Source organism: Trachurus trachurus (genome assembly GCF_905171665.1).
Source record: "Trachurus trachurus genome assembly, chromosome: 17".
NCBI lineage: Eukaryota > Metazoa > Chordata > Actinopteri > Carangiformes > Carangidae > Trachurus > Trachurus trachurus.
Genome location: NC_139900.1, coordinates 6,306,950 through 6,333,550, shown reverse-complemented (window position 1 = coordinate 6,333,550; position 26,601 = coordinate 6,306,950). Strand labels below are relative to the sequence as shown.

The 26,601-nt window shown below is 43.4% G+C and overlaps 2 protein-coding genes across 2 annotated transcripts in view; both read right to left on the bottom strand.

Annotated features, from left to right (window-relative positions):
- Positions 1-26,601, bottom strand: part of retreg1 (reticulophagy regulator 1) — a 332,731-nt gene that overhangs the window by 107,807 nt on the left and 198,323 nt on the right. The window lies entirely within an intron of this gene.
- LOC311000094 (receptor-type tyrosine-protein phosphatase N2-like) overlaps positions 1-26,601 on the bottom strand; it is a gene marked incomplete at both ends in the record, with an annotated part of 265,882 nt that overhangs the window by 100,872 nt on the left and 138,409 nt on the right. Inside the window, one exon of the mRNA XM_083990729.1 lies at positions 10,501-10,565. Within this exon, the coding sequence (XP_083846855.1) occupies positions 10,501-10,565 (65 nt within the window). The remainder of the gene's footprint in view (positions 1-10,500; positions 10,566-26,601) is intronic.

Below are 26,601 nucleotides of genomic sequence, written 5' to 3'. Positions count from 1 at the left end.
TCTCAATCAGCGTCTTTACAAACACAACAACAACTGTCCAACTGAAAACGCTGACAACCGATATTTCATTAGAGTTTCACTCTGGTGAAAAAAAAACAAAAAACAAAACAGTGATGATGGTGGAAACGCCTTTTAAATATCACCACGGTCCGCTGGCGCCGCGAGGGCAGGTCGGCCGCTTCCATCCGTTTTATTTCTGCTCTCTGGGCGGAGGCGTTGTATTTAACGTCTTTAAATGAAAAGAAGGAACTTTGAATTTAATCAATTAAGCTCACGAGCACATAATCAGCCACACTAATTATAGTCTAATTAAATCATTTGAGGGGTCGTCACTAAATAATCAGGAATATCATCAGACAGATAAGAGAGTAGAACTTTAAAGTCTCTAAGAGAGGTGTATCTCTACTTTGTTTAAACATAATTAACAGGCTAAATATAATCTAAGATGTGATTGCACTGGGTTTCTGCTGCAGCGGCAACGACTGTCACTGCTCAACATCTCCCACTGGAAAGTCCATCATTATCCAGAATATAAGCGTATGAACTTTACTAGGTAAATTGATATGTAAGTTCAGCTGAATTTTAATGCACTGCTTAATTGTTAAGCTTTTGTGGTTCTTAGGTTTCCTGTAACATCTGGCCAGGGACAACGGATGGAAATTAGCCTTACTGGCTAACTCTGGCTCACTTGCAGTTTCTTTTAAATTCTGTTGATCAGTATTGCAGTGTCCCTGTCAAATAAACCAATAAATTAAATTAAATTAAATCAAATCAGAAACTGAAATCAGATCCTGCAAAGTCAAAATTTTATAATTGAAATAGAAATACATTTGATTTGAAATAGTTTGAGACTTTAGTTGAAGTGTCCTGGACAAACACTGATGTTCTTGTTTGTTCGTGTTATGTGAGTTTTTTTTTGTTTTTGTTTTTTGCACGTGAACTGCCAACGGACTGCAGATGTAAATTCCATCTCTGGTACAGTGCGTTAAATGATAACATTTATACTTAAAGCAACTACATATAACTTTAATTTTGTGTTGATTTTGGCGACCCCTGTGGACAAAAGTGGTAGGTTTCTCTTTGTGGTTCCGAAAATATAGCGATTAAATTTTGCTCGATTTTTACTGGCTAAAATAGTAACAACAATTTAAAGCTAATTTAAACCGACCCGACCGCTGCCTCCCGAAGGTTAAAGAGTTACACTATTTAGAAACAGCTGATCTTCCCGCCGACAGCCTCATTGGCCGTTGTAGGTCACACAGAGACATCAGCAGAAACAAGAGACTTTTTCACATCGAGTTAAAAGTTATTTGTAGTTGCTTTAATATTGTACATGGTCCCTTTACAAATAATAGATGGATAATGGATCTGCACAAAAAAACTCTAGTTCATGAAAAAAACGCTACTCATTTCTCATGTTGTCAAAATGATGTGGAAACAGATTTCAGGATGCACACAGATGAATCCTGGACAGAAAATGTTTGTGATAATATAAAAATACATTTTTTGATGTAACAAACACACGGGAGTGGAAACAGCGCGAGGCCTCGGTGTCGGAGGTAACGAGCTGTGCCGCTCCTGGATGGGAAGAGCGAACTGTCCTCTGTGCCCAGATAGACCACACAGTCTGACAGACACCTGGGACACATCCCAGCATGCATCTGGCCCTCGGGGCCCCCGCGGCGAGCTGTCATTACCATATCAAAGGCCATTCGGGCGCCGTGTCTCGGCCAGAGAGAGAAAGAAGAGCCAGCACTTCAACAGCCTCTCGATTCAATTTTTCACATGGAGCCATTTGAATATCTATGGCAGGAGATGCAGATGGATGCACGAGGGTCCTACACACACACCAACACACACACACACACACACACAAATACACACTCAGGTGCACTTTTGCGGCTGCACATAAAGGTACATAGTGTATGCACGTATGTATACAAGCTCATACTCGTGCCATTGTTCTCCTCCTCTATGATTTATTTCCCTCTTTGTGATGAAAATTACAGGTGGAACAGGGCGCCGCGGCAACAGACAACCTTGATCCGGCGTGTGTGTGTGTGTGTGTGTGTGTGTGTCTCTCTCTCAGCTTCATGAATATTCTCATTCAAGTCCAGCTCTGTTTTCAGGCACCTGGGTAGGCAGCAAAACAACAATAAGGTGTCATTACGACTGATGCTATCACTCCGCTCTCCCCCACAAGCTCAGAAACCACAGACAAGAATACACTCTGAGTGAAATCGTTATGAAAGCCGCTCATTGTGGCTCAGTGGGCAGAGCAAGACAACAAACAACGCTGCCAGGGTGAGAGAGAGAGAAACTCTACTCAATAAGATCGCCTGCAATATTGTGAAATGAGGATGAACTCTGAAATCCAGATTATCTGTTGTGGAAACGGATTATGAGGAGATTACATTCCGTCACTATGCACTGGATAATGTGACAAAAGCGCAAATTGGACGGGGTGGGGAGTTTTTTATCTGTTTGTTGCATGAAAAGATTAGTGAACAGTTGTGTTTAAACAAGTTAAACGGTTTCGGCTAAAGTTGAGCTTTCGCTGTTCGGCAAACCGGAGCGGCGCTGCCCAAGGTGAGGACAACGGGGCGACGGAGACGAGGTGAGGTTAAAATGAGGTGAGAATGTGTATGGTCGGTATTTTAATGTGTGTTTATATGACTTTGAGATGATTTGAGTGTCACACTGGTCAAGGGTTGACTGTATGTCGTTGTGTTGAAGGAGCGTCCACAGTGAACAAAGGCTTCTTAAAGGGATAGTTCAACATTTTGGCAAATTGGGCCCATTGACATAATCCCTATAGTCATAGCAGTAGGTTCGTTACCTTTAATTGTCGGTGCAAGCTATTTTTAGAACGGCGGAGCAGAGCCGTGAGCTGCTCAGAGCTACGCTACGGAGGCTAATGGGATTTCTTTGGTTTCCCTCATCAAACTCATCAAATACACAATCCAACAACTCCACAACGCTCTGGTGGACAAGTTGTGACCTGCACATTCACCACGCTATGAGATAATAACACAACGTTACCAGACAGAGCTGTTTTAGAGGAAAATTCATGCAAAACCGTTGATGCGCGTTCCCGTCGGGGCAGTTTTTCGAAGAAGTTTTTGCATTTCCCTCTAAAACAACTCTGTCTGGTAACGTTGTGTTATTATCTCATAGCGTGGTGAATGTGCAGGTCACAACTTGTCCACCAGAGCGTTGTGGAGTTGTTGGATTGTGTATTTGATGAGTTTGATGAGGGAAACCAAGAAATCCCATTAGCCTCCGTAGCGTAGCTCTGAGCAGCTCGCGGCAAAAGGGGCCAATTTGCCAAAATGTTGAACTATCCCTTTAAGAATAAGGACTTAAAGCGACCGAAAACTTGCAAGAATTGATTCCTGAGACAAGTTCTCATCTGTGAATTCAGCTGTAACTTCCCAGACGTTGTCAAGCCTGTGTAGATAAGTGTAGTTGTGAGTGTTCACGGTGGCCTGTCCTCTCATGTGGTGACTTCTTTAAGCGGTGAAGGAAAGGCCGATCTCCTGTGTGATTTCTTTTCTTTCCTTTTCTTTTTTTTGTGTGTGTTTTGTTTCATTAGCTCCCTCCCACCTCTCTGCCTCCCTCTATTTGTGAAATCGCTCTCTCCGACAGGCAGATTGGATGCGCCTTGATTTGCGGTGAACAAAGTGAGCTGGTCAGGGTGGAGGGGAGAGGGATTAGTGCCACTCCAGGACAATTATAATCTGGTCGCTGCCACGGCAACCTTATCTCCTATACCTCCCTTCACAACACACACACACACACATTCCCTTAATTGGACTCAAGTCTCGGTGAGCGAAATAACGGAGCTGAGTTTTCCGTGGCCTGGCCGGCGCTGTGTTCAAACGCGAAGCCACGTGAGGTAACGGCGGTCAGCCCAGAGGAAAATGAAGGAAGTCTGAAGTCATTTAACCAGCAGCAGCGTGTCGCACGGACCTTCATAAAGAACTGCAATGAGGACGTTTGAGATTTTAATGAAGGTTTGTAATCTATCAAAGCGTGGAAACAAAAAAATAATAAAAAGCAACTTTATCTCCTAATTTGACCGAACACACCGCTGCGCACAAAATAAGACTGTGTGTCATTTAGTGGCGTTTCATTATTAGGTACGATCTAACGCAACAGCTTCAACATGAATTCCTCTTTTAGTCAAACTGGTGCATTTCCAGTTTTTGCTGACAAAATATCAATACAATCTTTCAACATATTCTTAAACCATGTCACTAATACACATGTATAATTATGACCTTTCTGGAAGAGTCAACAAGATAAAGAAGATTCAGATTGTACTGATGACGGTTCAACTTTAACATGTGGTCACAATCTCTTATTATAGATCATGTAACTAATAAAACAATATCACATATAAACAGTAATATTGTTGATGCTGCAGTCAACAGTTCATTTTCTTTGTTTATCAAACCACAGAAGCGAATACATGTTTTATTTTGCTGCTCAGTCTGTAATTGGTGAGAATGAATCAACACAGTGCAACAGAACCGAGCTCATACCAGAGATAAGACCTGTACAACTGGATTATAGGAACCCAGTTGATAAACTGTTCCCTCATTCCCTCGGTGTCCCATCCACACTCGTTGTTTGTTCACTGACTGTACGTAAAACAACTTATCATTTCGTCTTCCTAAAAAGCACCTCCCCTTGTGGTCACATATCTACAGCCTGTGGCCTCCCAATGGAGAAGTCGGACATAACAGGACTTGGTCGGACCATCAGAGGGAGTTCAGGTAAACCAGTGCATCTCAAAATGAGGTCTGAGGTCCTGGGAGGTCCCCAGCAAAAAGGGGTAAATGATTATTCACTATAATTGCATCCATAAGTGGACAAAGTGTCAAAGGTTTGAAATCATTTCTGTAATAAAAAACTCTAAAAGCAAAAACCTCATCAGACGGGGGTCTGAGGTCAGTTTAGGGGCCTCAGTGTGGAAAAGGTTGGGAACCACTGAAGTCCACCACTGTAGAGGAAATACAAAGAGATTATGAGTCATGTATCAACAACTATTAGTCCGTCATGTCGTCTTCTTTAACCATAGAGGGGGGCTACACAATGTTTATTTATATTTTTAAAATCAGTTTTTGTACTCCACCAACACATACACACGTTTGTTTTCACTCTGGTCCAAACAGTAGATAGATTATCTTTGGTAGATCCATGACGACTGACCGGAAAAAGACGCGTGGTACATCATGTTTACGTGACTCCAATTTGTTAAAAATCTCTGAGAGAAAAATAAAAATCTCTGAGAAATAACGCTACACTTTAACAATAGAGACACCAGGAAGTTGTTTTTTTTAGTTTTTAGCGCAGACAGTTGATATTATTTATTTAAATAGTATGTTTATTATTTATCTATTTTTTGTGGTTGATTGAACCACATTTCAAGAGTGCCTTTCTGTGAGACTCTGCTATAGCTGGTGTTTAAATATGTTACATAAATGTCTCATAATAAGACATGATAATGGTAATAGTTTCAAATTTCCAGCCAACTCCTAATATTGATCTTAAGGCCTTATGGAATAACACCTTCTAAATTATACTACTCCATTAAAGCAGATATCAGTGGAATGTTTTTGTTAATATAAGTCCTAAATAGTCCTATTTTCCGTCAGCAATCACTTACATGAAGTATTTCAGCCTAAACACGAGTCTCTCCGTCACTCTGCTCTGCTGTAACCCGAGGAGAAAATTTTCCTTGTGGGATACAAGTGTTATCCAATGAGGAGAGAGAACGGCATGAAGGGCTGTGTGTGCAGCCAAGGGATGCGCGTGAATGTGGTGACGTAGCACGAGGACCAATTGATGCCTGACAAGGGCGGGGGCTGCTAACTCATGGTGCGTTCAAAGAAACTCGTACTTTGTGTTTTTCCTTCCGGTGAACTCGTACCAGATCGAACTGGTATGACTTCACAGGAAGTTACGAGTGGCCGTTATAGGGAACTTTCACAGACAACAGGATGGTAAAAACACGAGCTACGGGTTACCTGGAACGCTACCAAGTCGTAGTTGTGACTTGAAGCTGTAACTTACGGTTTCAAAAGCCTGCCTTGAACGCAGCATTAGCCGAAACGGCCGTGAAGCTGATATCTGCTTTAATAAATCTGTTCCCTACAGGGCCCTGCCATCAGTCAAGGGTCAGGGTCAGGTCCCTGACACAAAAAAACACGCTTGGGTACCGGGCTTAAAGGGATAGTTCAACATTTTGGCAAATTGGCCCATTGCCATAATCCCTATAGTCATAGCAGTAGGTTCGTTACCTTTAATTGTCGGTGTAAGCTATTTTTAGAACGGCGGAGCAGAGCCGTGAGCTGCTCAGAGCTACGCTACGGAGGCTCATGGGATTTCTTGGTTTCCCTCATAGAACTCATCAAATACACAATCCAACAACTGATGAAAAAGGGAAAACTGTCCCTGAAGGCAACGCGCATCAGCGGATTTGCATGATGTTGAACTATCCCTTTAACAAGTTTTCTGGAGGAAACCCTGTACTGGTTAAAAGTTTCTGTCTGACCCTTCGAGGTCTACACAGGAGCGTGACTGCAATTTACAACGGAGTCTGAGAATATGAATTACAGATTATAAAAAGCAGACAACACGAGGCCGACAACTCAACAGTCTGCTGAGCGTTGTATTGACAGCTGGACTTGTCGATTGCTGTCAAATCCACGTCTTTGTCGAGTTTCTTTTTCTTTTTTTTCTTTGAGAAGCGAGTATCGAGCGGGCGTCGAGCAGATTTTTAAAACTAACATTGAATTAAATGTTTTCTAGAGCAGCAAATGTCTGTCAGACAAATTACATCCAGAGCTGTTTTCAGATATCTCACTAACTATCTAACACATCCTGCTCTCACCACGCGCCCCCCCCTCCCCACAGGATTCATTCAAGTGTGTCCTTTATTTAGTAAATTGCCTGCACTTAAGAGTTTGGAAGGAAGATATCTCCACCAAACACATCACATCAATATGCTTACTGGGGCCTCCATGCATTCGCTGTCCTGAATTTCAAAGAACCAAAAAAAACAAAAAAAAGCTGCCACAAGAAAAAGCAAATTACTGCCTCAACTTCTCAGAAATGAAACGGCGATAGCCTACGTGAGAAATTTAGGAGTGTGGTCACGAATCAGCAACAACGACCCACGGAGAAGGAACAGCGGGAGACGGGCTGGTTGACTCGGAGACGAGTGGAGTGGACATGAAGCCGGCTGGAGGACGACGCTCCACCAGAAACACTCAGTGAAGATATTTCGTGTGAATATCAAACACTGGAGGACGGTGACTCAGTCAGAAGGCGGCTGATCTGGGAGCAGATGTTCAGCCTCCTCCCCCTGACCCAGTCAACCCAAACGTACCCATACAGTACATTTAGATCATGCATTTATTTGTATCTCATTATTGTAATGGGTCCTAATTATTATACTTCTTTATGATCTACAGTATTTTATCATTTTTCATCTATATTGTCTCCTGTCATGACAGTTGACACTTGTCAGATGATGAAATTTGCATTACTCTTTATATCTTTTTCATCCTATTTATGGTATTTGTATGTACACCTGATGACAATCAAGAGCGAATCTGATGAAGCAACATGTGAAACCCGTTGTTCGCTCTTTCTGTTTTTACTTCTGATAATAAATCTTGAAGTTTTGTGAATTTTTGACTGTGATTTATCCTGCACATATTCTCTGTTCGCATTATTTTCTACTCTGTACCATCTTATTTGAGTCTCTCTATTAGGTTCGTTCAATCATTCAATAAATTATCTAATTCCTTCGACAATTATCCAAATAAATGCATCGCTCCACATTTGAGAAAGGCAATAATTGCTGTCATGTGACACAACACCAGTCAGCGATGATTAGCGGGTGTCAGAAATCCTTATTTACTGATCTGATCTGGTAACAGGAACATAACTGAGTGTGTGTTACATGATCGAATAAATGGATTTTTTTTTTCAAATCCTTTAAAATGAACCCGGGCGTTTTAAACTCCTTATATTGTGTAATTCCTACTTATTGTTGCACTTAGCATGCAGGATTGTCAGGTGAACAAATCCAAGCGACCCCCCCGCCGTAATTTATGTTCTGTTTTACCGTTCGACCGTTCTTCTCCTTATTGGTTTTCATGACGTGCCATTTTTCCCCATTACCTCGGCTGCTGCTGCTGCTGCAACAACATCGTTTCCCCACAGGGATCGATACATTTTCAGGTTATCTTGGTTTCTGATACACACGGCCGTCGATGAGAAGATGAGAATTCATTTGTCCGGTTTGGCAGTCATGAGAAGCTAACTTTCTTTTTTATTATTATATTATTATTATTTTTAAGCTGTGATGTAGTATGCTAATACTCTTATTTTACAGCGTATGATAAAAGTATAATAAACAGCGTACGGGCTGATGATGGATGTTGTGTTTCTGCTTCTCCTCTGGCAGCCTGTGATGGAGGGATTTCTCTCTCTCTCTCTCTCTCTCTCACAACAGAGCTTCGATTGGCCATATTTTGCTCCTGTTTGCAGCCGAGGTATCGATCACCGTGATAGACCCTCCGTCCCGCCCTCCCAACTTCTCTTCTCTCCCTCATTCTCTTCCCTTCCCTCCTTCCTACCCTTATTCCCCCCCTGCATTTTTTTTTCTTTCCCCACGTTTTTTCCCAGACGTTTTCTCTCTCAGACCTCGCTGCCGCCACTTTGATAAGCATTGTGAATGGCGTGCCGTCATCGGTGCAGACTAACTCTTGAATCAATAGGCGAGTGCAGGCGCTCAGCAGCCTATTTGCCACAGAGATGGTGGAGAATAGCAATGCTGAGAGAGGAGAAGAGATAGGCTGCAGCGAGACGGAGAGACGCGGCGGCGAAGGAGTCGACGGCACAACGTTGGATGATGCTGAACACCGTTAGTGTTAGGAACAATGTTCTACATACACTTAGTGAAAGAAAGGAAGAAAGGAAGAAAGAAAGAAAGAAAGAAAGAAAGGTGAATGGCATATGGTTTTTCAGTGAGGCTAAACATTTTCATCTACCATGAGTGAAAATACCCTTAACCGTAACTGCAATAAATGAAAATGTTAACAATACAACATCGTATGGTTCAAGAGAAGTGTTTCTCCTCTGAACAAGACTCTGATCTTAGACACAGTCACCCAGAAGGATTTGAGTCCTCAAACCTCCAGGAGCCAAACCTCATCAACCAACCAATCAGTGTTGGAGCTGACTGATGCTCCTCCTGCTGAACAAAGCAGCCCCCAAACAACAGGTTACAAAACTGTAGGAGCCATATTCCTCATTTTATATTTTGGGTTAACCACCACTTAATGCCTTATCACACAAACTATTCATTTCCTCATGCGCTGCTCCGTCTTTAGTACTTTATTGTACTATAGACATACGTATATGCCTATATATTAGAGATTAGAGATAAGAGAGGTAAAGATTAGTGATAACATATTAGAATTAATCTAAACTAAATTAACTTAATAAAGTAACCAATTGTATAGATTATAATGGATAGGGGGTGGGAGTATATAAATTTCACTTCTTCCCACTCCTTTTTGGATATGAAAAATCAATTAATGTGTTATCTTTGTAAAGTATTTATTTGTTATGTCTGTCCATTAATGTATTATTTCTTATTTCTTTTAACATGTCCGAAATAAACTGAAACTAACTAACTAATTGTGGACTGTGGAAAATGGAAAATGGAATTAATAATATTTAATATGAATAATATTAACTGCAGACTCGTATACACCTGGGTGTACACCGCCTTTCTAATGATCCCACCTCCCTTTACTACGTATATATCCCTCCCAGTACTGAAGGTCCAGGTGTGTGTGTCCCAGGTAGACCGTATCTGGTGAATGAATCTTACCTGGGAAACTAAAGGAAAGTTGGATTTGATTTATGAGTATGCCTTTACAAAAATCTTGAGGAAAACCTTCCCAGACAAATGGAGATTGTTATAACGATGTCTTGGACATCGACATCAGAAATAAAAAGATGTGCAGCAAGAGAGTTGTGGTCAAGACCACATAGCCCAAGACCAAGATTCCTAGACAAGAAGACCACTAGTACAAGCATCCATCTCTTCTCAGAGCTAAATGACCCAGCGATTGCACCAGCAACCTCTGGAGCATCTGGAGCAACGGCACCAGGACACACACCTGCTCAGTGCCAGTCCTTCTGGAAAACTGTCCACAACGTCTTCCTCTGCAGAGCCGATGACACATGGGAACGCTCTGTGCTTGAAGGTAAAACTAAAGGAAGATGCTCCCAAGACTCATGAAACACTTTCTCTTTCTTTCTTTCTTTCTTTCTCGATTCTCCACATATTTTTGATTGTTCGTAGCGTCGAGGCAATTCTCGTTAGGTTTTCACAGATATGGGCGATGCAAGACTTTGTGTCATCAGTCACCTGCCTCTTTGATTTTAAACTGTAAAAACTTTACTCACGTCGGTGACTCCGGCCTCCAGGATGCTGAGCTTGGTCTCCTTCTCCAGAGCCGCTTTCTGCTGAACTGCAGTGAACGAAAGAACACAGAGAGAGAGAAAACCACCATCAATGAGCTGAAAACCAGATTATTTAAAGATCCTTCATCAGACAGTTCCTCAGCCTGTATCTGGAGGAACAGACGCAGCTGAATCAGGTCAGTTATGAAGCAAACAAACAACGATTTACAGAACAGAACAAAACAAAAAGTGACGACTGAAAGGCTGAGTGGGAGAAACAGCAACAACTTCTCCTCTTCAGCGTCTCGTATGATGCGGTTCGAACTGGATGAAAGTTTAAAATGTGATTAATCCCCAGTGCTCAGTATGCAACCATGTGTGTACAGTAGCTTCCATTAATCAATGGCACAAATTCCACCAAACCAGCATTTAAACTCTGCGCTCGACTGATCCACAGTGAATCGATGCCGCCTCCCTCTTCCTGAGCTTTAAACACACAGCGTACTGAATATACAGCAGGACCAGGACCAGGACCAGGACCAGGACCATGATGAGCCAGATGACGGGGAAAAAGAGTGTCAGAGTGTGAATTACTCAGGGAAACACCTCCACAACCGTGTTTTTACTTTAAGGGATAGTTCACCCAAAATTCAAATTTCGTGCAGCACTATTTGTCCATATAATGGTTGTGAATGGATACCAACTTTTCTTCGTCCAAAAAGACACACCAAAAAAACTCCAAATACCTCCATACTGCTCGTCTGTAATGTCCCTCTTGTATTGAAGCCCCAACATGAGAAATTGTTCCAAAAAAAAATAAATAAGTCTATGTTTTAAGCTTGTTTGTAGCGGAAGCTCCCAGTGTCTCGGTTCACTGCTCTTCCTGTGTCAGTGCAAATCACGCCCGGCGGAACAATTTCTCATGTCGGGGCTTCAATACAAGAGGGACATTGCGGACGAGCAGCATGGAGGTATTTGGATGTTTTTTGGTGTGTCTTTTTGGACGAAGAAAAGTGGTATCCATTCACAACCATTATATGGACAAATACTGCTGCACCGAGCCCCGCTGTAACTCAGAGAAGCCACGGAGGATTCTGAAACTTCTCCCAGCCCTTAGTCGACATGAGGGTGAGTAGATAATGAATTAGAATTTTGGCTGAACTATCCCTTTAATATTATTCTCATCAGCCTCATCTGCTGAAAACAATTGGAACATTTTTAAATGTTTGAAGACCTGATTGTCACTAACCTGTCATGCAAAAGAGCTAAAAACTAGACTAAGTTAGTCACCACTGTCATATTGACAATTAAGGTTTATTGATTGATTTCCATCTCAACTAGTGTAAATTCTCAAATACAAGCCCGGCCCACGCTTTTATTTGCTTTAATTGCTGAACTGGGAGAGGCTCTTATTTAACTCTGAATAAATCTTATGCTCAGCAAAGATGGAAAATACAATACTGTCACATCGTTTTTATTGTTTCTGTTTAAAAGAGTAGGAATAGAAAGTAAGGGCCGGATCTAGAGCGGCATTTATTTTGAAGAAGTTGATCGTGTGTTAATTTTCAGGCCCGTTGAGAAGACTAGCAGCAGTTTAGAAACTTCAAAAGGTTTTATACAGGCTGAAATGAGTGAGTTTCTAGATCCAGTAAATGTTCTTTTGTGAAGCTTTTGGTAAAAGTTCAGCAAGGACGAGAGTTTCTCACACACTTTCACCCACACTTAACATTTCTAAATCCACCTGACTCTTAGTCTAATGACCTTTGAATAGAGGTGCGACTTCACTTTGTGTTTTAGCAGAGTAGCAGACATGGCGGTGGAGGTGGAGGTGGAGGTTGCCGTGGCGTCACATGAGCGCCTCCCACACACATATGTTTTTTGTTTTTTTTTGCTAAATTAGGCCAGCAACACCTCCACAGGGCTCGACAATAAACGCTGCACTTCCACTAAACCAAATGAGCTATTACTGTAGCATATCTTCACTTTATGAAATATGAATTTTTAACCTGACCCGCCGCCGCCAGGCAAATATTACAAGAAATTTACACACAAATAGAATTAAACCCTGCACAGAACTCCCTTTTTTCATCACCTTAAAGGAGAAACTAATGGAGGCCTACAATGAAAATTCATGGCAGAGCACATATTAAAGCCAGAACAAAATGTTATGAAATTAAAAAAAAAAGAAAAGAAAAGAAAGAAAAGAAAAGGCGACATAATTACATCCACTTTGCTTTGCATCTGAATACACCGGCGTGGAGACGGAGAGAGTGAGTCTCCTTTTGTTGACGGATGAAGAATATGCAAATGGCGAGCCTTGACTCTGCTGAAGTCCTCCTAATTCACCAAAAGCCCTTATAATTAGTCTTTCACTCTGTCAGACCTTAATTCACCTGTCAATGTATGCCGCGTTGATCATTAAAAACCATTGTTGAAATGACACAACGCACCACGAAGAAAACCGCGTCATTCACCAACAAGAGAAGTAGCACTCTGTTTGAGCTCCAAAACAAAACAGCAACACTCAAAGGCTTCGTACTTTATTTAAAGCATTTATATCTTATCATTATATCTCTCTCAGCTTCTCTCTGGAGCTCTAGTGACAACAGGTCCTTGTCAGCCAATCAGAAGAGAGGAGGACGCTCTGAGCCTCTCTTCTGATTGGCTGACTGTTTTCTAAAGTCAAACAATAAAAATAGAGGAGATTTCAGAATAAAACACTCAGAGAAACCAAATCCTGCAAAGTTTTTGTTGGATGGATGGTGGGTCCAGGTGGTGAGGGGGCGGGGCTTTGTTGTGACATCACAAAGTGACAGGAAGTCCTGACGGCTGGTTTTAAGGCTCAGTTTCTGAATACAGGCTGTGTGCATTTCTCTGTGGACTGAGGCTTTGATACTTTCACAGTATTAATATAGAACCTAGAGCTGCTTTATAATCACACTACACATGGACATCTACCTTTATACTGTATGGAGCTTTAACACAAACATCTACCTTTATACTGTATGGAGCTTTAACACAAACATCTACCTTTATACTGTATGAAGCTTTAATACAAACATCTACCTTTATACTGTATGGAGCTTTAACACAAACATCTACTGTACCTTTATACTGTATGGAGCTTTAAAGGGATAGTTCACCCAAAATTGAAATTTTGGGTGAGGACTCTGAAACTTCTCCCAGCCCTTAGTCCACATGAGGGTGAGTAGATAATGAGTGAAATTTCAATTTGGGAGGAACTATCACTTTAACATAAACATCTACCTTTATACTGTATGGAGCTTTAATACAAACATATACCTTTAAACAATGTGTGTGCATCAACCGCATCTTGCTGTTTTTTAAATGTGTTTTTGTGTTATGTAAATGTTGGTTGCTCATGCTGCGATGAAGCCACAGTGAAGAGTTCCTGTACTGTCGGGGCTGCCTGGTCGTGGTCCAGGCCTCAGACAGAGATGTATGAACACCTTGCCGGCACCACTCGGCGACGGCCAAGTGGGCTGACACGTCTTAATAGTGCTGTCAGCGGGCAGCGACTGCAGCCTCAGCTCCCTCCGCTGAGAAATAGAGGCTGAAGTGGCTGAATTGGTTTGTCAGTCGCCGTCGCCTCTTCATACTACAGCGACTGAACCGACTTCTGCTTCTGTGTTAACGCCGTGTCTGACGGAGGCGTCTGCTGCCTCCTGTTCCCTCGGACCCCCTCGCTGACGTCTCGGGTGTTCTCTGTCGCTGCTCAGAGAGGCTCGGCCCAGGTGATCCTTCAGTTGTAAACACCAGGGATTGGTTTATTATTACCTGCAGGTGCATGACTGTAAAGGCTGCAGCCACATGGCTCCTTATTACATCACTTCCTGCTGGGTCCTTGATGTTAATGACACCATGTCAGATCACTGTACTGTAGCTCTTAACTCATTGAGTGCCGCGCTCCTTTCCAAAGTTTTAGTCAAGTGTACCGGCAATTTAGACCATTTTTGACTTTTTATGTAGAGCCACAGTGTATTCTATATTATTGCCACCAACACATACTGTAGCTCAATTGAAAGGTTTACCTTAATGCTTCAAGTGGCCACAAACCGTTTGTTTCTACGTGCCTCTGTTCCTGAGAAAAGTCAAGCTAAACATGGCTGGGTTTCACCAAAATCCCTCCTTTTTTTCTAGAAAAGGAGATAGAGCGTCTTTTATGAAAGGTGCTCTGTTTGTGTCTGTCGCTCTTCTGACACTCGCATTTCTGGATCAAAGGGCTCGTATAAGATAAATATATACAACAATGGTTGTTCTATTCACAAAACCACCAGCGGGGGCGGGGGGGGCGCCACTAAACAACAATAACACAGACGCACCGTGCCGTGTCACAGCTTCTCCCCGCGGAGCGTGCGGGTCAGTCGGCCACCGCGGCTCGGGAAGACCGGTCCCGCCGGTGGTCGCGGTCCTTCTGTGGTACGGGTCGGTGATGCCGGTCTGCTTTGGTCCAGAGACCATCAGATTTTACTGCGGGGGGACTTTGGGGAGGACACGGTGTTGCTCCAGCTGAAGACCGGGCGGGACAGTCGGCTGAGAGCTTCCTGTTTCTGCTCCGAGCAGCTCGAGCAGCTGGAGCAGCAGCGCGGGTGAGAGCAGAGCAGCAGCGCTGCAGCAGCTGCTGCATCTGCATGCAGAACTCGTTTGCAGAAGCTGAGTTATGATAAAAACTTCCAGATCATGAGCTGTCATGTGACTTTGATCGTCATCTATTTCAGTTCTCCTCGTCGTAGAGTCCCCAAATTTACATATAATGTGTATTAAAGTGTCTATTTTCATAATTAAAAAAAAAAGCAAAAAACGTAAAATTACGTTTTCGGCACTCAACGCATGGGAACGAAAAACGAGAAATTAGGTGGTTGGCACTCAATGAGTTAAAAGGATATTTCAACATTTTAGCAAATTGGCCCATTGCCATAATCCCTATAGTCATAGCAGTAGGTTCATTATCTTGTTGTTGCAAGCTGTTTTTAGAACGGCGGAGCAGAGCCGCGAGCTGCTCAGCTAATGCAACAGAGGCTAATGGGATTTCTTGGTTTCCCTCATCAAACTCATCAAATACACAATCCAACAACTCCAAAACACTCTGGTGGACAAGTTGTGAGCTGCACATTCACCACGCTATGAGATAATAACGTATAATTATGTAACATTACAACACATGAAGCAAATACTCAGAACTATTTTAACTTTTGAAGTCACTCCGCCCAGCAGCCGTGTCTGGGATGTCGTTTCGGTCACGTTTTTCCCTCTAAAACAACTCTGTATGGTAACGTTCTGTTATTATCTCATAGTGTGGTGAATGTGCAGGTCACAACTTGTCCACCAGAGCATTTTGGAGTTGTTGGATTGTGTATTTGATGAGTAAATACCACTCACGTCTCTGCCCAGCTGACCTAAAAACATCTTGCACCGACAACTAAAGGTAATGAACCAACTCCTAAGATTATAGGGATTATAGCAAAATTGCCAAAATGTTGAAATATCCCTTTAATGCTTCAACATATTTCTATATAAATGTGCTTTTACTGGGCTTTAGGTTTGAATTTTACTCCTTTTGTCTTAATCTGTTCTATTTACTTTGTAACTGTTTTGAAAAGTGCTACATAAAAAAATGTATTATGATTATTATAATTATGATTATTATGTGGTGCAGAGAAGATTCATTTCAACTCAGGTTTCATGCTCTGTCTTCTTGCTGCTCGTCCGGTGGCTGATGCACCATCATTTGTGTCACATTTAGTCAATTTTCTGTCAGCGAATCCACCGACTGCACTGAAATCAAGAGATTTCCACTCAAAAAAACAACAAAAACCGTTGATGTGATGTCGCTGTTTGTCTTTGTGTGTTTCTGTATGTGTGTGTAAGTGTGTTTCTGTATGTGTGTTTCTGTATGTGTGTGCTCTCTTGTCTGAGCCAGTAATTACTGTAACAACACTGCAGTGCAGCGCTACCTGAGAAACCTGCCAGTAGGCTGATCACATTTCACCACTGCTTGTGCATCGCCACGGAAACAACTCACAACCACATAACAACCACACAACCACCGATCGTTTGATTTGATTTCTTTTGTCTTAACGTGAAGCGGAAAACTGATGTGACACCAGTCTCATCTGTTTATTCCTTTGTCAGACATCCCATCCTGAAAGCTTCATTTTGGGAGCGACGATGAGGAGGAGGAGGAGGAGGAGGAGGAGGAGGAGGAGGAGGAGGAGGAGGAGGAAGAGGAGGATGAGGAAGAGGAGGTGAATTGTTGAGAAGTTAGTTCTGCAGGTGGGAGCCAGAAGCCCTGTCCTCCCCAGAGTAAATAATACATTATTGCAGCTTTTCATTTTACAGATAAAATCAGTTTTATTTGTTTCAATCTGATGCTGCCAGAGTTTTTTTGTTGCTGCCATTTTATTTTCTTCTTCTCTTCAAACTGTGGCTGTTGTCACTGACTCTGAATGAAACGCTGTAGCCGTGACAACGCAGCAAAGTGTTTTAAAAGATTAATTAGGTTGAAACGAAGCTCGGGCAGCGACGGTGAACGCCGGGCAGCGAACTCAGCCGAACAACTGAAGACTTCGCTGCCTAAAGTGTCTCTGGTAATAGGTGAGGCAAAAACCTATTTGGGTTGCATGTGCAGGGAAACACACACACACACACACACACACACACACACACACACACACACACACACACACACACACACACACACACACACACACACACAGTCACAACTTACGACTTTGTAGCGTTCCAGGCAACCCACTCGTGTTTTTCCGACCTGTTTTACCTGTGAAAGTCACTATAACGGCCACTCGTAACTTCTGACCCGTGAAGTCGTACCAGATCGAACTGGTACCACTTCACAGGTCGGAAAAACACGAGTTACGGGCTGCCTTGAACGCACCATAACAGTCCTCGTCCCTACGTCACCACATTCACGGCGTCCCTTGGCTGCACACACAGCCCTGCATGCCGTTCTCTCTCCTCATTGGATAAAAATTGGAGGATACGAGAAAAGTTTTCTCCTCGGCTCAGAGCAGAGCAGAGTGACTGAGAGACCCGTGTTTCGGTCCAAACACTCTATGTAAGTGATTGCTGTCGGAAGATATAACTATTTAAGACTTATATTAACACAAAAATATCGCTTACTTCTGCTTTAACCTTTACTCTAAACCTAATTTAAACCTAATTATAACCTAATGTCTTAACCCTCAAAAAGCCCTTTGAAAAAGTGAGGACCGGCAAAAATGTCCTCACATCCTAAAAATGTCCTCAGTCGGTTGGTTAAAAACTCGTTCCGGTCCTCATAACGTAGCATGTACAAGAACACACACACACACACACCTAGATAGACACGTTTAATTCCTGATCCAGAATCAGAGTGAAGAGCCTGATCCTCCCAAACACAAACAGACATGAAAGCAACGTCGACGTGATTTTCATTGGGAGCGAATCAGGAAAAACTCGGGCGCTCGTCTGGTTTGTTTTTCCCCCCGGAGTGAGTTGCCGTGCGGCCGGCCAGCGAGCCGGTGAGCGTGGCTACATCACAGGCACCGAGCTCCCTCTCTAATTAGCCGACAAGTCTTTGGACCTCCCAACACTCTCTCTCTCCTCCATGTGCAGCCAAGAGCGGTCCGGCCCGGCCGCCCGCCACCGCCCGGCCGCCGCTCTCCTCTCCTGCAAACCGACTGCAAATGAGTCCAAGTCGGAGGAGACGAGGCGGCTCGTTTGTACCCCGGCGAGTTTTCTCTCCAAAACCCAAATTGGATCCATTTTTAAGACTCTGCGATGGGCCGGGGTGTCGTGATCAGAGCGACTGGCGACTTCTCTTCTCAGCCTGGTGTGAAAATAAGCCGTAATGTGACAAAATGGGAATGAAGCAGCCTGAGAGCGAGCGGAGGGGAAATGATCTATACTCTGATTATTATTCTATTTTTCTTTTTTTTCTTTTTTTTCCCCCCATTTCCAGAATATTCCATCTTCTGTTGTACCTCTCAGATACATCTGAACCGCTGGGGGGAAAGAAATCAGGCCTGAAGGAAGTAACGAGGACCAAATCTCATTTCTGCAAAAAAAAAAAAGGGGGCCCCTTTTATTTTCCCTCCAAAACACACAGAGGCGCTTCATTTGTCACCCGGCTTCGCCCCTGTCCTGAATTTTGCTTTATGTTAACTCAATGTATCTGAGGCGCCTAGAGGGAAACGCAGCGAGCGCCGGGGATTCAGAAATGCTTCATTTTTCACCGCTGACAAAAGGGAAAGGCCCGGGCCGGCTCCTCCATCCAGTCCCCCGGACCAACAGAATAGATGCTTTTGCAGCAACGAGAGGTCGTTATTTCAGCCACTAACCCCCAATCCCCCCCCCCCCCCCCCCCCCCCCCCCCCACACACACACACACACACAACGTCCATACCTCTCACTCAACCTCCCGGGTACATTTCAGGAGTCGTATAATGAGAAGAAAACAACAGCCATCCTTCAAAAAGCGTGGAGGCAGCGAGAGCGGCGTGGTGCGGTGCGGTGCGGCGCCATCGCTGCGGTGACACAGTACAGGGATGTAATCGCATTAGGTGGATCATGAGAGCGATGATCCCTGAGCAAATTAAAATATATCGCTGGTTGGGTTTTTTTTCACTGCAAGACCTGGTCCAGTGCCCCAAAGCATCACTGAACGTCAATGATACAAATAATAGAAAAATATATATACAGGTGCAACTTCTCAACAAAAGGAAACAGAAACAAGTTGTGGCTGAAAAGTGGGAAATATTCTTCATATCTAATAAATGTGCATCACATAAACATGAACACCTGCTGCTGTGTCACGTTGGGCTCCTTAAAGTTTTATACTCCATCATTTTAATTGATTTCCATCACATTTAGTCAATTAAAAGCTGTGATTGATACACAGAGCGTTGATGAACACTGACTCATGTTTCTCAAACCTGACGCCTCATTTTAACCCAAGTCTTGTGTTTTCAGGTTTTAAACGCATAAAAGTACCCTTTTTTAAAAGATTTGTTTATAGCATCAAGGCTTTTTGACTTTGTCAGGAACCTCCATTTAAACTAAATAAAACAGTTTTTTTCTCACAAATTTCTAAAATGCTCTGGTTAAAATTATGACATTTGTGTTGTTAGGGTCAATTTTGACCTGGTTTTTACGACAATAATTAGAGTTAAAACTGAAATTATGAGTACAAAACCAACATTTTCATGGATAAGGAGCCTAACAACGTAACCAAGAGATGAGAAACAAATGGGATGATAAATAATAGTTTTTACTGTGTTTTACAGCTGATTTAAGACTCAGGTCAAAACCGATGACAGCAGAAAGCTACAAGAGGAAGGTTAGATTAAAGTCAAGGGTTATACTGACAAAAAAGGCCCAGCGGCCCACACCAAAAAATATTAAAACCAATATTTTCATGGATAAGGAAGCCTAACAATGTAACCAACAGAAGAAAAACTAATTGGATAAAAACAAAGGTGACACAAGACGAAGGTTAAGCAATAAAAAACAAAAAAAAGGAGCCGGTTTTCGAAAACTACAGACACATCCGAGCCGTTGTAAACGAACTCTTCATCTCGTCGTCGACGTCACGAGCCGTAAACACCGGTGTCAGAAGAGATTTGCCTGTCGTTTTTTCAAAAGCGTCTTAATTAGATATGGTTTCACTCTCACTTGCATTAATTTGATTCCTCATATCAACTTTTCAGGCTTCAATCTGTTCCTCATTGATGTGCCTCCCTCCCTCCCTCCCTCTCTGGGTGTTATTGCCTGCAGTAATATAGTAGCAGTATGAACCAGTAGCAGTGGCTTGGGTTGTGTGTGGGTGTGTGGGTGAGGGAGGGAGGGAGGGAGGGAGGGGTGGGGCTGGGGAGGGAAGGGGTCCATGAAGACAATGCCATGTGTAATTAAATTCAAAAGCAGGGGGCCGAAATGGCATCCAGGGCCACCTGGGGGACGAGAGATCATTAAGGAGAGGAGAGAGAGAGAGAGAAGAGGGGGAGAGAGGGTGACAGACAGAGGAGGGGGGGGCAAAGTGATGGCTGGGAGAAGGGGACAGAAAAAGAAGGGGTGAGAAAGGAGGAGGAGGAGGAGGAAGGAGAATAAAACAAAAGACAGGGCGGAAGAAAGAGAGAGAGATTCAAAATTAAAGTGAATGAACTGATCCAGTATCAACAGCTAACTCAGGCAGGAAGTCAGCTCTGTGCCGCTGTGTCGCTGAGATTAGAAGAATATGTTTGTCCGTCCGGTGAAAGTTCAGGTTCAGACTGAAGAACTGTTTCATTAAAGGGATAGTTCACTCAAAATTAAAATTTCACTCATTATCTCCTCCCCCTCATGTGGACTAAGGGCTGGGAGAAGTTTCAGAGTCCTCCGTGGCTTCTCTGAGTTACAGGGGGTCTCGGCGTAGCAGTGCATGTCCATATAACGGTTGCAAATGGATACCAACTGTCTTCGAAACAAAAAGACACACCAAAAGACACATCCAAATACCTCCATGCTGCTCGTATGTAATGTCCGTCTTGTATTGAAGCCCCGAAATGCGAAATTGTCCCGAAAAAGTCTATATTTCAAGCTTGTTTTGTAGCGGAAGCTTCTCGAAGCTCCTCTTCCCGGTTTGTCAAATTTGGACGAACCGGGAAGAGGAGCTGCCGTTACAAACAAGCTTGAAATATAGAATTAGGCTATTTAATTTTTTTCGGGACAATTTCGCATTTCGGGGCTTCAATACAAGACGGACATTACATACGAGCAGCATGGAGGTATTTGGATGTGTCTTTTGGTGTGTCTTTTTGTTACGAAGACAGTTGGTATCCATTTGCAACCGTTATATGGACATGCACTGCTACGCCGAGACCCCCTGTAACTCAGAGAAGCCACGGAGGACTCTGAAACTTCTCCCAGCCCTTAGTCCACATGAGGGTGAGTAGATCATTTTAGAAAATTTCAATTTTGGGTGAACTATCCCTTTAAAAAAATATCTTTTTAATGGAACAACACTTCAAAATAAAATTGGAAAATGTCAAAAAAAAAGAAAAAACTATGATTTCATCATAGTCTTCAACAATAAAGGAGTAATATCTGACAGGTAGTATATATGTGTAGGCTACTTTTCCTCAAGTACTTAAGTTGTTTCCTCATCATCGAGGGGTTACAGAGTCCAGCTGGATGTTTGGTTGAACTCGGGCTTTACAACAATTACACAACCATAATGTGTTTGTTTTGCCTTGTTGCGTTGAACGCCGCTCGCTCGCCCGCCGCATTAATTGATGACATTTAGCTCTTCGCTTCTGCTCCATTTGATTCATTCACATTTTAAAAAGGCAGGTATTAAACACCTCTATTAGTTTACATAAACAATTCATTAAGCTGATACGACACCGGGGACCCCGGCAGGAAAACACATCCCCACCACCCACAACAATTAACGACCTTGCATCAGCCGACGCCTCGCTGCCACTGCTACAGGAAAAAAAACACTGCTATAAAAAAAAATAAAAAACAAGAGTTCATTAGCAGATCACCACACACACACACACCGTGAAATATAAAGCATTATAAATCAGCTACAGTTGTGCTGTTGTTTTCTCTTTCCTCCACATTTCTACAGAACATGGCCTCTCTTCTTCTTCCTCTTCTTCTTCTTCTTCCTCCGCAGCAGCTGGGGAAGTGTGTAAAAAGAGATTTTCTTTCTGAGAGGGAATTGTCATAAAAACTAATATTCCCCAAGTGGAGGTGACCTTTGAGAAATTGAGTCTCGAGTCATAAAAGCCCATTCTCCACAAATGGAACTGACCTCCAGTGTGAGGAGGGAAAGAATGAAATAAAACCCTGTTCAGGCTCCAAAAAGTGCGACGACAAAACTGGATTTGTGCAGATTTTTTTTTTTTTTTTTTTTGCCTCCAGTCTCCATCTCTTTCTCTCTCTCTCCTCTTTCTTCTTCCCTCCTTCCTAACTCACTACCCTCAGTTCTCTTCCTCTTCCTCGTCAGTCCATCTCATCCCATCTTTCTTTCTCTTAATTTCCTCTCACATCCCCTCGATGATCCTTTAATAACAGGAGGCAGAGGAGTTCCTCGTTACTTATCTTCAACTTCTGTAAAATAAAAATATATATAAATGTACAGTTTTGTAACTCACAACCTCATATGGTCAGTTCACTGTACTACTGAACCAGGGTTTACATCCTTTACACAACCATCTCTAAGACTTTCTATAAAACAGTACGAAAGACTGTGTCCTAAAAAAAAAATAAAAAAAAAACACCACAGGTTGCCATAGTAACTATGACAGGAGCACACAGGAGTAAATTACCCCTTTTCCACCAAAAACAATCTAGTGCTAGTGTCAGTGCTTCGCGTTTGCTTTCCCACTGGCCAGGAGCCAGGTGGGAGCCGCTCTCTCCATGCAGCTGCTGCTTCAAGTGGTCAGTGTGGTGGTCACTGCCTGTCGGTGGCCGCTGAAACCAGATGTTTATGCTGCCAGTCGGCCTCGGACGTGTGTTGTCAGTGCCTGGACTCTATGCTGGACACGGAAAGTTGCTGCATAGCGTATAACTGGAGGAGAGTGGGTGAGTTGTTTTCGTCTTGTTTCAGTAGCAACCAGGCAAAGCTAACAGATGTTTGATGCCTCGTATTATGGGCTGGGACCCTGTTTGTACTGTTGATGCCGTTTTGTGCTGTTCTGAGCATTATTTGTGGCTATAAGTGGCTTTTTGATCGGTGGCTAGTGGATCCGTATACTGCGCTGTTTGTTATGGTGCGGTCATTGCTAAAGTTGCTACAGCTAGAGAAGCTAGCGGTTAGCAGACTTCATCTCTCAAGGGGGGGGGGTCTAACTCTGTGTTACGGTGCGTTGGACCATGGCTTAAACTTACGCCGGAATATCCCTTTAACGTAGCCCGTCTCGCTAGCATTTATTCTCGGCCTGAAACCGGCCAAAAAAAAAAGAAAAAAAGGAAGCTCGTAACTGCGGCGGACGGTGAATAAGTTTTCATCTTAAATGAACGTTAGCCGTTGTTGTTAGCCACCGCCTGCAGCTCGGATACTTAGCTTCAACTGCGTATGCATGGGTTAGCAGCTAAAGGTCGGGCTAACGGTTCTATCAGGCCACATGTTGAAAATACACACATCAAAAGTCCAAGCCCCTTTCTATTCCTCAGACTTCTCTCTGAAGCCTCCAGAACACACGACGCCTGTTCAGCGTTGGGTTCACATCAAGGTGAAGCCGCTGAGGTTTCAACACGGCTGTCCACGATACTGCCGCGTGTCACTGCGCAGCATCGCTAACTGTCCGCTAGCTTTTTCTCATGTCAAACACCTGACCATCATAATAAACCACCCAGCTCAGAGCTACATCAACACCTACCAGATGTCAGTGTGGTACACTGGATCACTGCCGGTGTCTTTTCCATGGTCGTAACTCATTGAGGACTCTGGTTTTGGCTCCAGATGCTAACGGTCACTTTCTGAGCAACGCTTTTCAGAACAAGTGTCGTTTTTTTTAAAGATCATTTCACGTGATTTGTTTCAGTCTTTAGTTCGGAGGATTTCTGCAAACTGGAAACTGTCAAGTACCAAACCCGGTCCGGTTTATTATCTTTACGTTTTATTTTACCATTTGTTTCCTGATTTAGGAATCTCCTCTCTCTTCTCTCTCCTCCCTCTTTGCTTGTGTGCTTTCATTTATCTCCTTCTATCTTCTCGCCACCCTTTCTTATCCTCTGTCCTCCCACTCCCCCCCTCCCTCCCTCCCTCCACTGCAGAGTGTTGGTGGGTGGGGGAGAGAGGAGGGGAGGGGTGGGGGGGTGTTTGCAGGGCTGATAAGTGGCAGATGACGATCGCTTGGCGAGGCCTGGAGATAAGGCTGCCAGAACTGGGGGCCGCCATCTATCAAACCTCCCGCAGCCGCAGCCGAGCCGAGCATCACATCACCCAGCAGCCGAGGCCGGGGAAGGAGGAGAGGATGGGAGGAGGAGGAGGAGGAGGAGGAGGAGGAGGAGGAGGAGGAGTGGTGGTGAAAAGGTAACAGCTCTCCATCTTCAGACACAGGAGGAACTCCCTGACACAGCGCTGGACCAGCTCTGTAAATAATGCCCGGTGTTTGCTCTAGTGGCAGACGGGCAGGAGGAGGAGGAGGAGGAGGAGGAGGAGGAGGAGGAGGAGGCAGCTGCGTGAGGACGAGTCAGATCGGGGTAAGATACCGACCGCAGAGTTTGAAATGTCTGACTGTGATTAGGAATGACTAGAAAGAAAAAGAAGCACAGCGCTGGGATCAGTTTGTGGAACAGCGACTCGTATGAGCGTTAGACTCTAAATGGAAACTAATCATCCCGACAAACTGGAAACATCTCTCCGGTAACGACCACATCGTCTGTTTTATCGATCAGTCTAATTCCTGTAAATGTATAAAAACAGCGGTAATGCTGCACCGACGGGACACGGTCTTCAGGGAAGGGACGACTTTCTGGCCCATGATGACGACTGGGTAAGGGTGGACACTACAGGTGAATAGGGTAAAAAAATTTAACTAGCAGATATCACCATGAAACTTCCCACGTGTATCAATTACATTAAGACAAATATTTTTTGTATTACATGTTTTGTCAAATTTTGTGTTTAAATATGTAAATGAGGCAATATCTAATGAAATACGCGCTAATTTGCATACATTTCCAGAACCGAAATCTGAACAATGGATAAAGCCACTTTCAAAATTCTTGTTTTATTTTGTTGACATTTTGTTAGACTCAGAAGTTTTTAGGGGGGATTTTGGATATCTCTTTGTATCACTCTGTAAATGAGAAAATACTGTCACCAGCCCTAAAAAATCAAATTCCGCCACATTTTTAGGAATAAAATGTTGTATAAATCAGGCTGTGAATAATGATATCAACAAACCCTTCTGTAGAAACCTTCAGAATATAGAAAGGGATCAAACTGGAAGGTTTGGTGTTTGGAAAAACTCATTTTGAGAAAACGGCCTTTAAAGACTTGTACTGTAAAATTCCATAGATTGTTGTTGTCAATCGTACTTTGAGGATTTGTTGGCGTACGTACACTTTTAGTAACGATCCTACGCACAGTTTTATAAATGAGACCCCACCTAGTTTAGGTGTGAAAACACTTCCACAGCACCGTGATTTGCTTTAAACAGATTCAACTTGGTTCGATGGGAGTTTAACGGATGTGCACTCACTCCTGCCATAAAGGACGTGCTAACCAACCCGCCAAGTGGTTGTCAACCTCTTGGCGAAGAGGTTAGCATCGTCGCCTCCGGTGCGGGAGGTCGTGGGATCGAACCCCACCCACCTAGGGCAGGCCGTGAGAAACACAACGCAGAGGGCCAGATACGACATTGGCTACAGAAGCAACGGCTCCCTGTGCTCACAGAGGAGCAAACTGGACTGTGAAGTGAAGAGCAGGTTGGAGACGTCCTCAGACATCTGTTGTCCGTCAGGAAACAGAGAAACAGAGTCTCTGGAAGACGTCAGTGGGAGACGTGTGAGCAGGCTCTGCCGTTAACACACACACACACACTGAGTGGGCCGCAACTTGTGATTGTCCATGTGCCAGCATATAATGACACGTCCTCCAGTACATGTGACATGTTCTTATATACCAGGCTGAATAAAGTCTAAAGTGTAGCTGATTGCATCGCCGGCAGGTTCCTCTGTAATGACTGTAATCATTATGATGCAGAGCAGCTCTTTTGTTGTTTTGTGTTTTTTTTTTTTGCATTCAAACTTTGATTTTGTGTCCAGATCCGAGGAGCTGGCTGCAGGACTTCTTGTTGGACCAGAGATCTGTTGTTCGGTGTTCGGTGTGTGTGCCGTTACAACCATGCAACTCATTATCTCAACGTGTCGTTTGAGCTTTTATTTTGGCGGTCTGTGGACGGATGGAGGAGCACCAGCCCCTCTGATCGGTGGGAGACCAGTTTTAATGAGTGATCTGGACCGGCTGGAGGCTTCCAGCCTTTAAACTGAGGCTAATGAGATAAATGAGCTCTGTATTAAAAACAAAGACTGTCAATCATCTGATATAAAACTACACAAATACAACTATTTCTACAAGATACGAAGAGT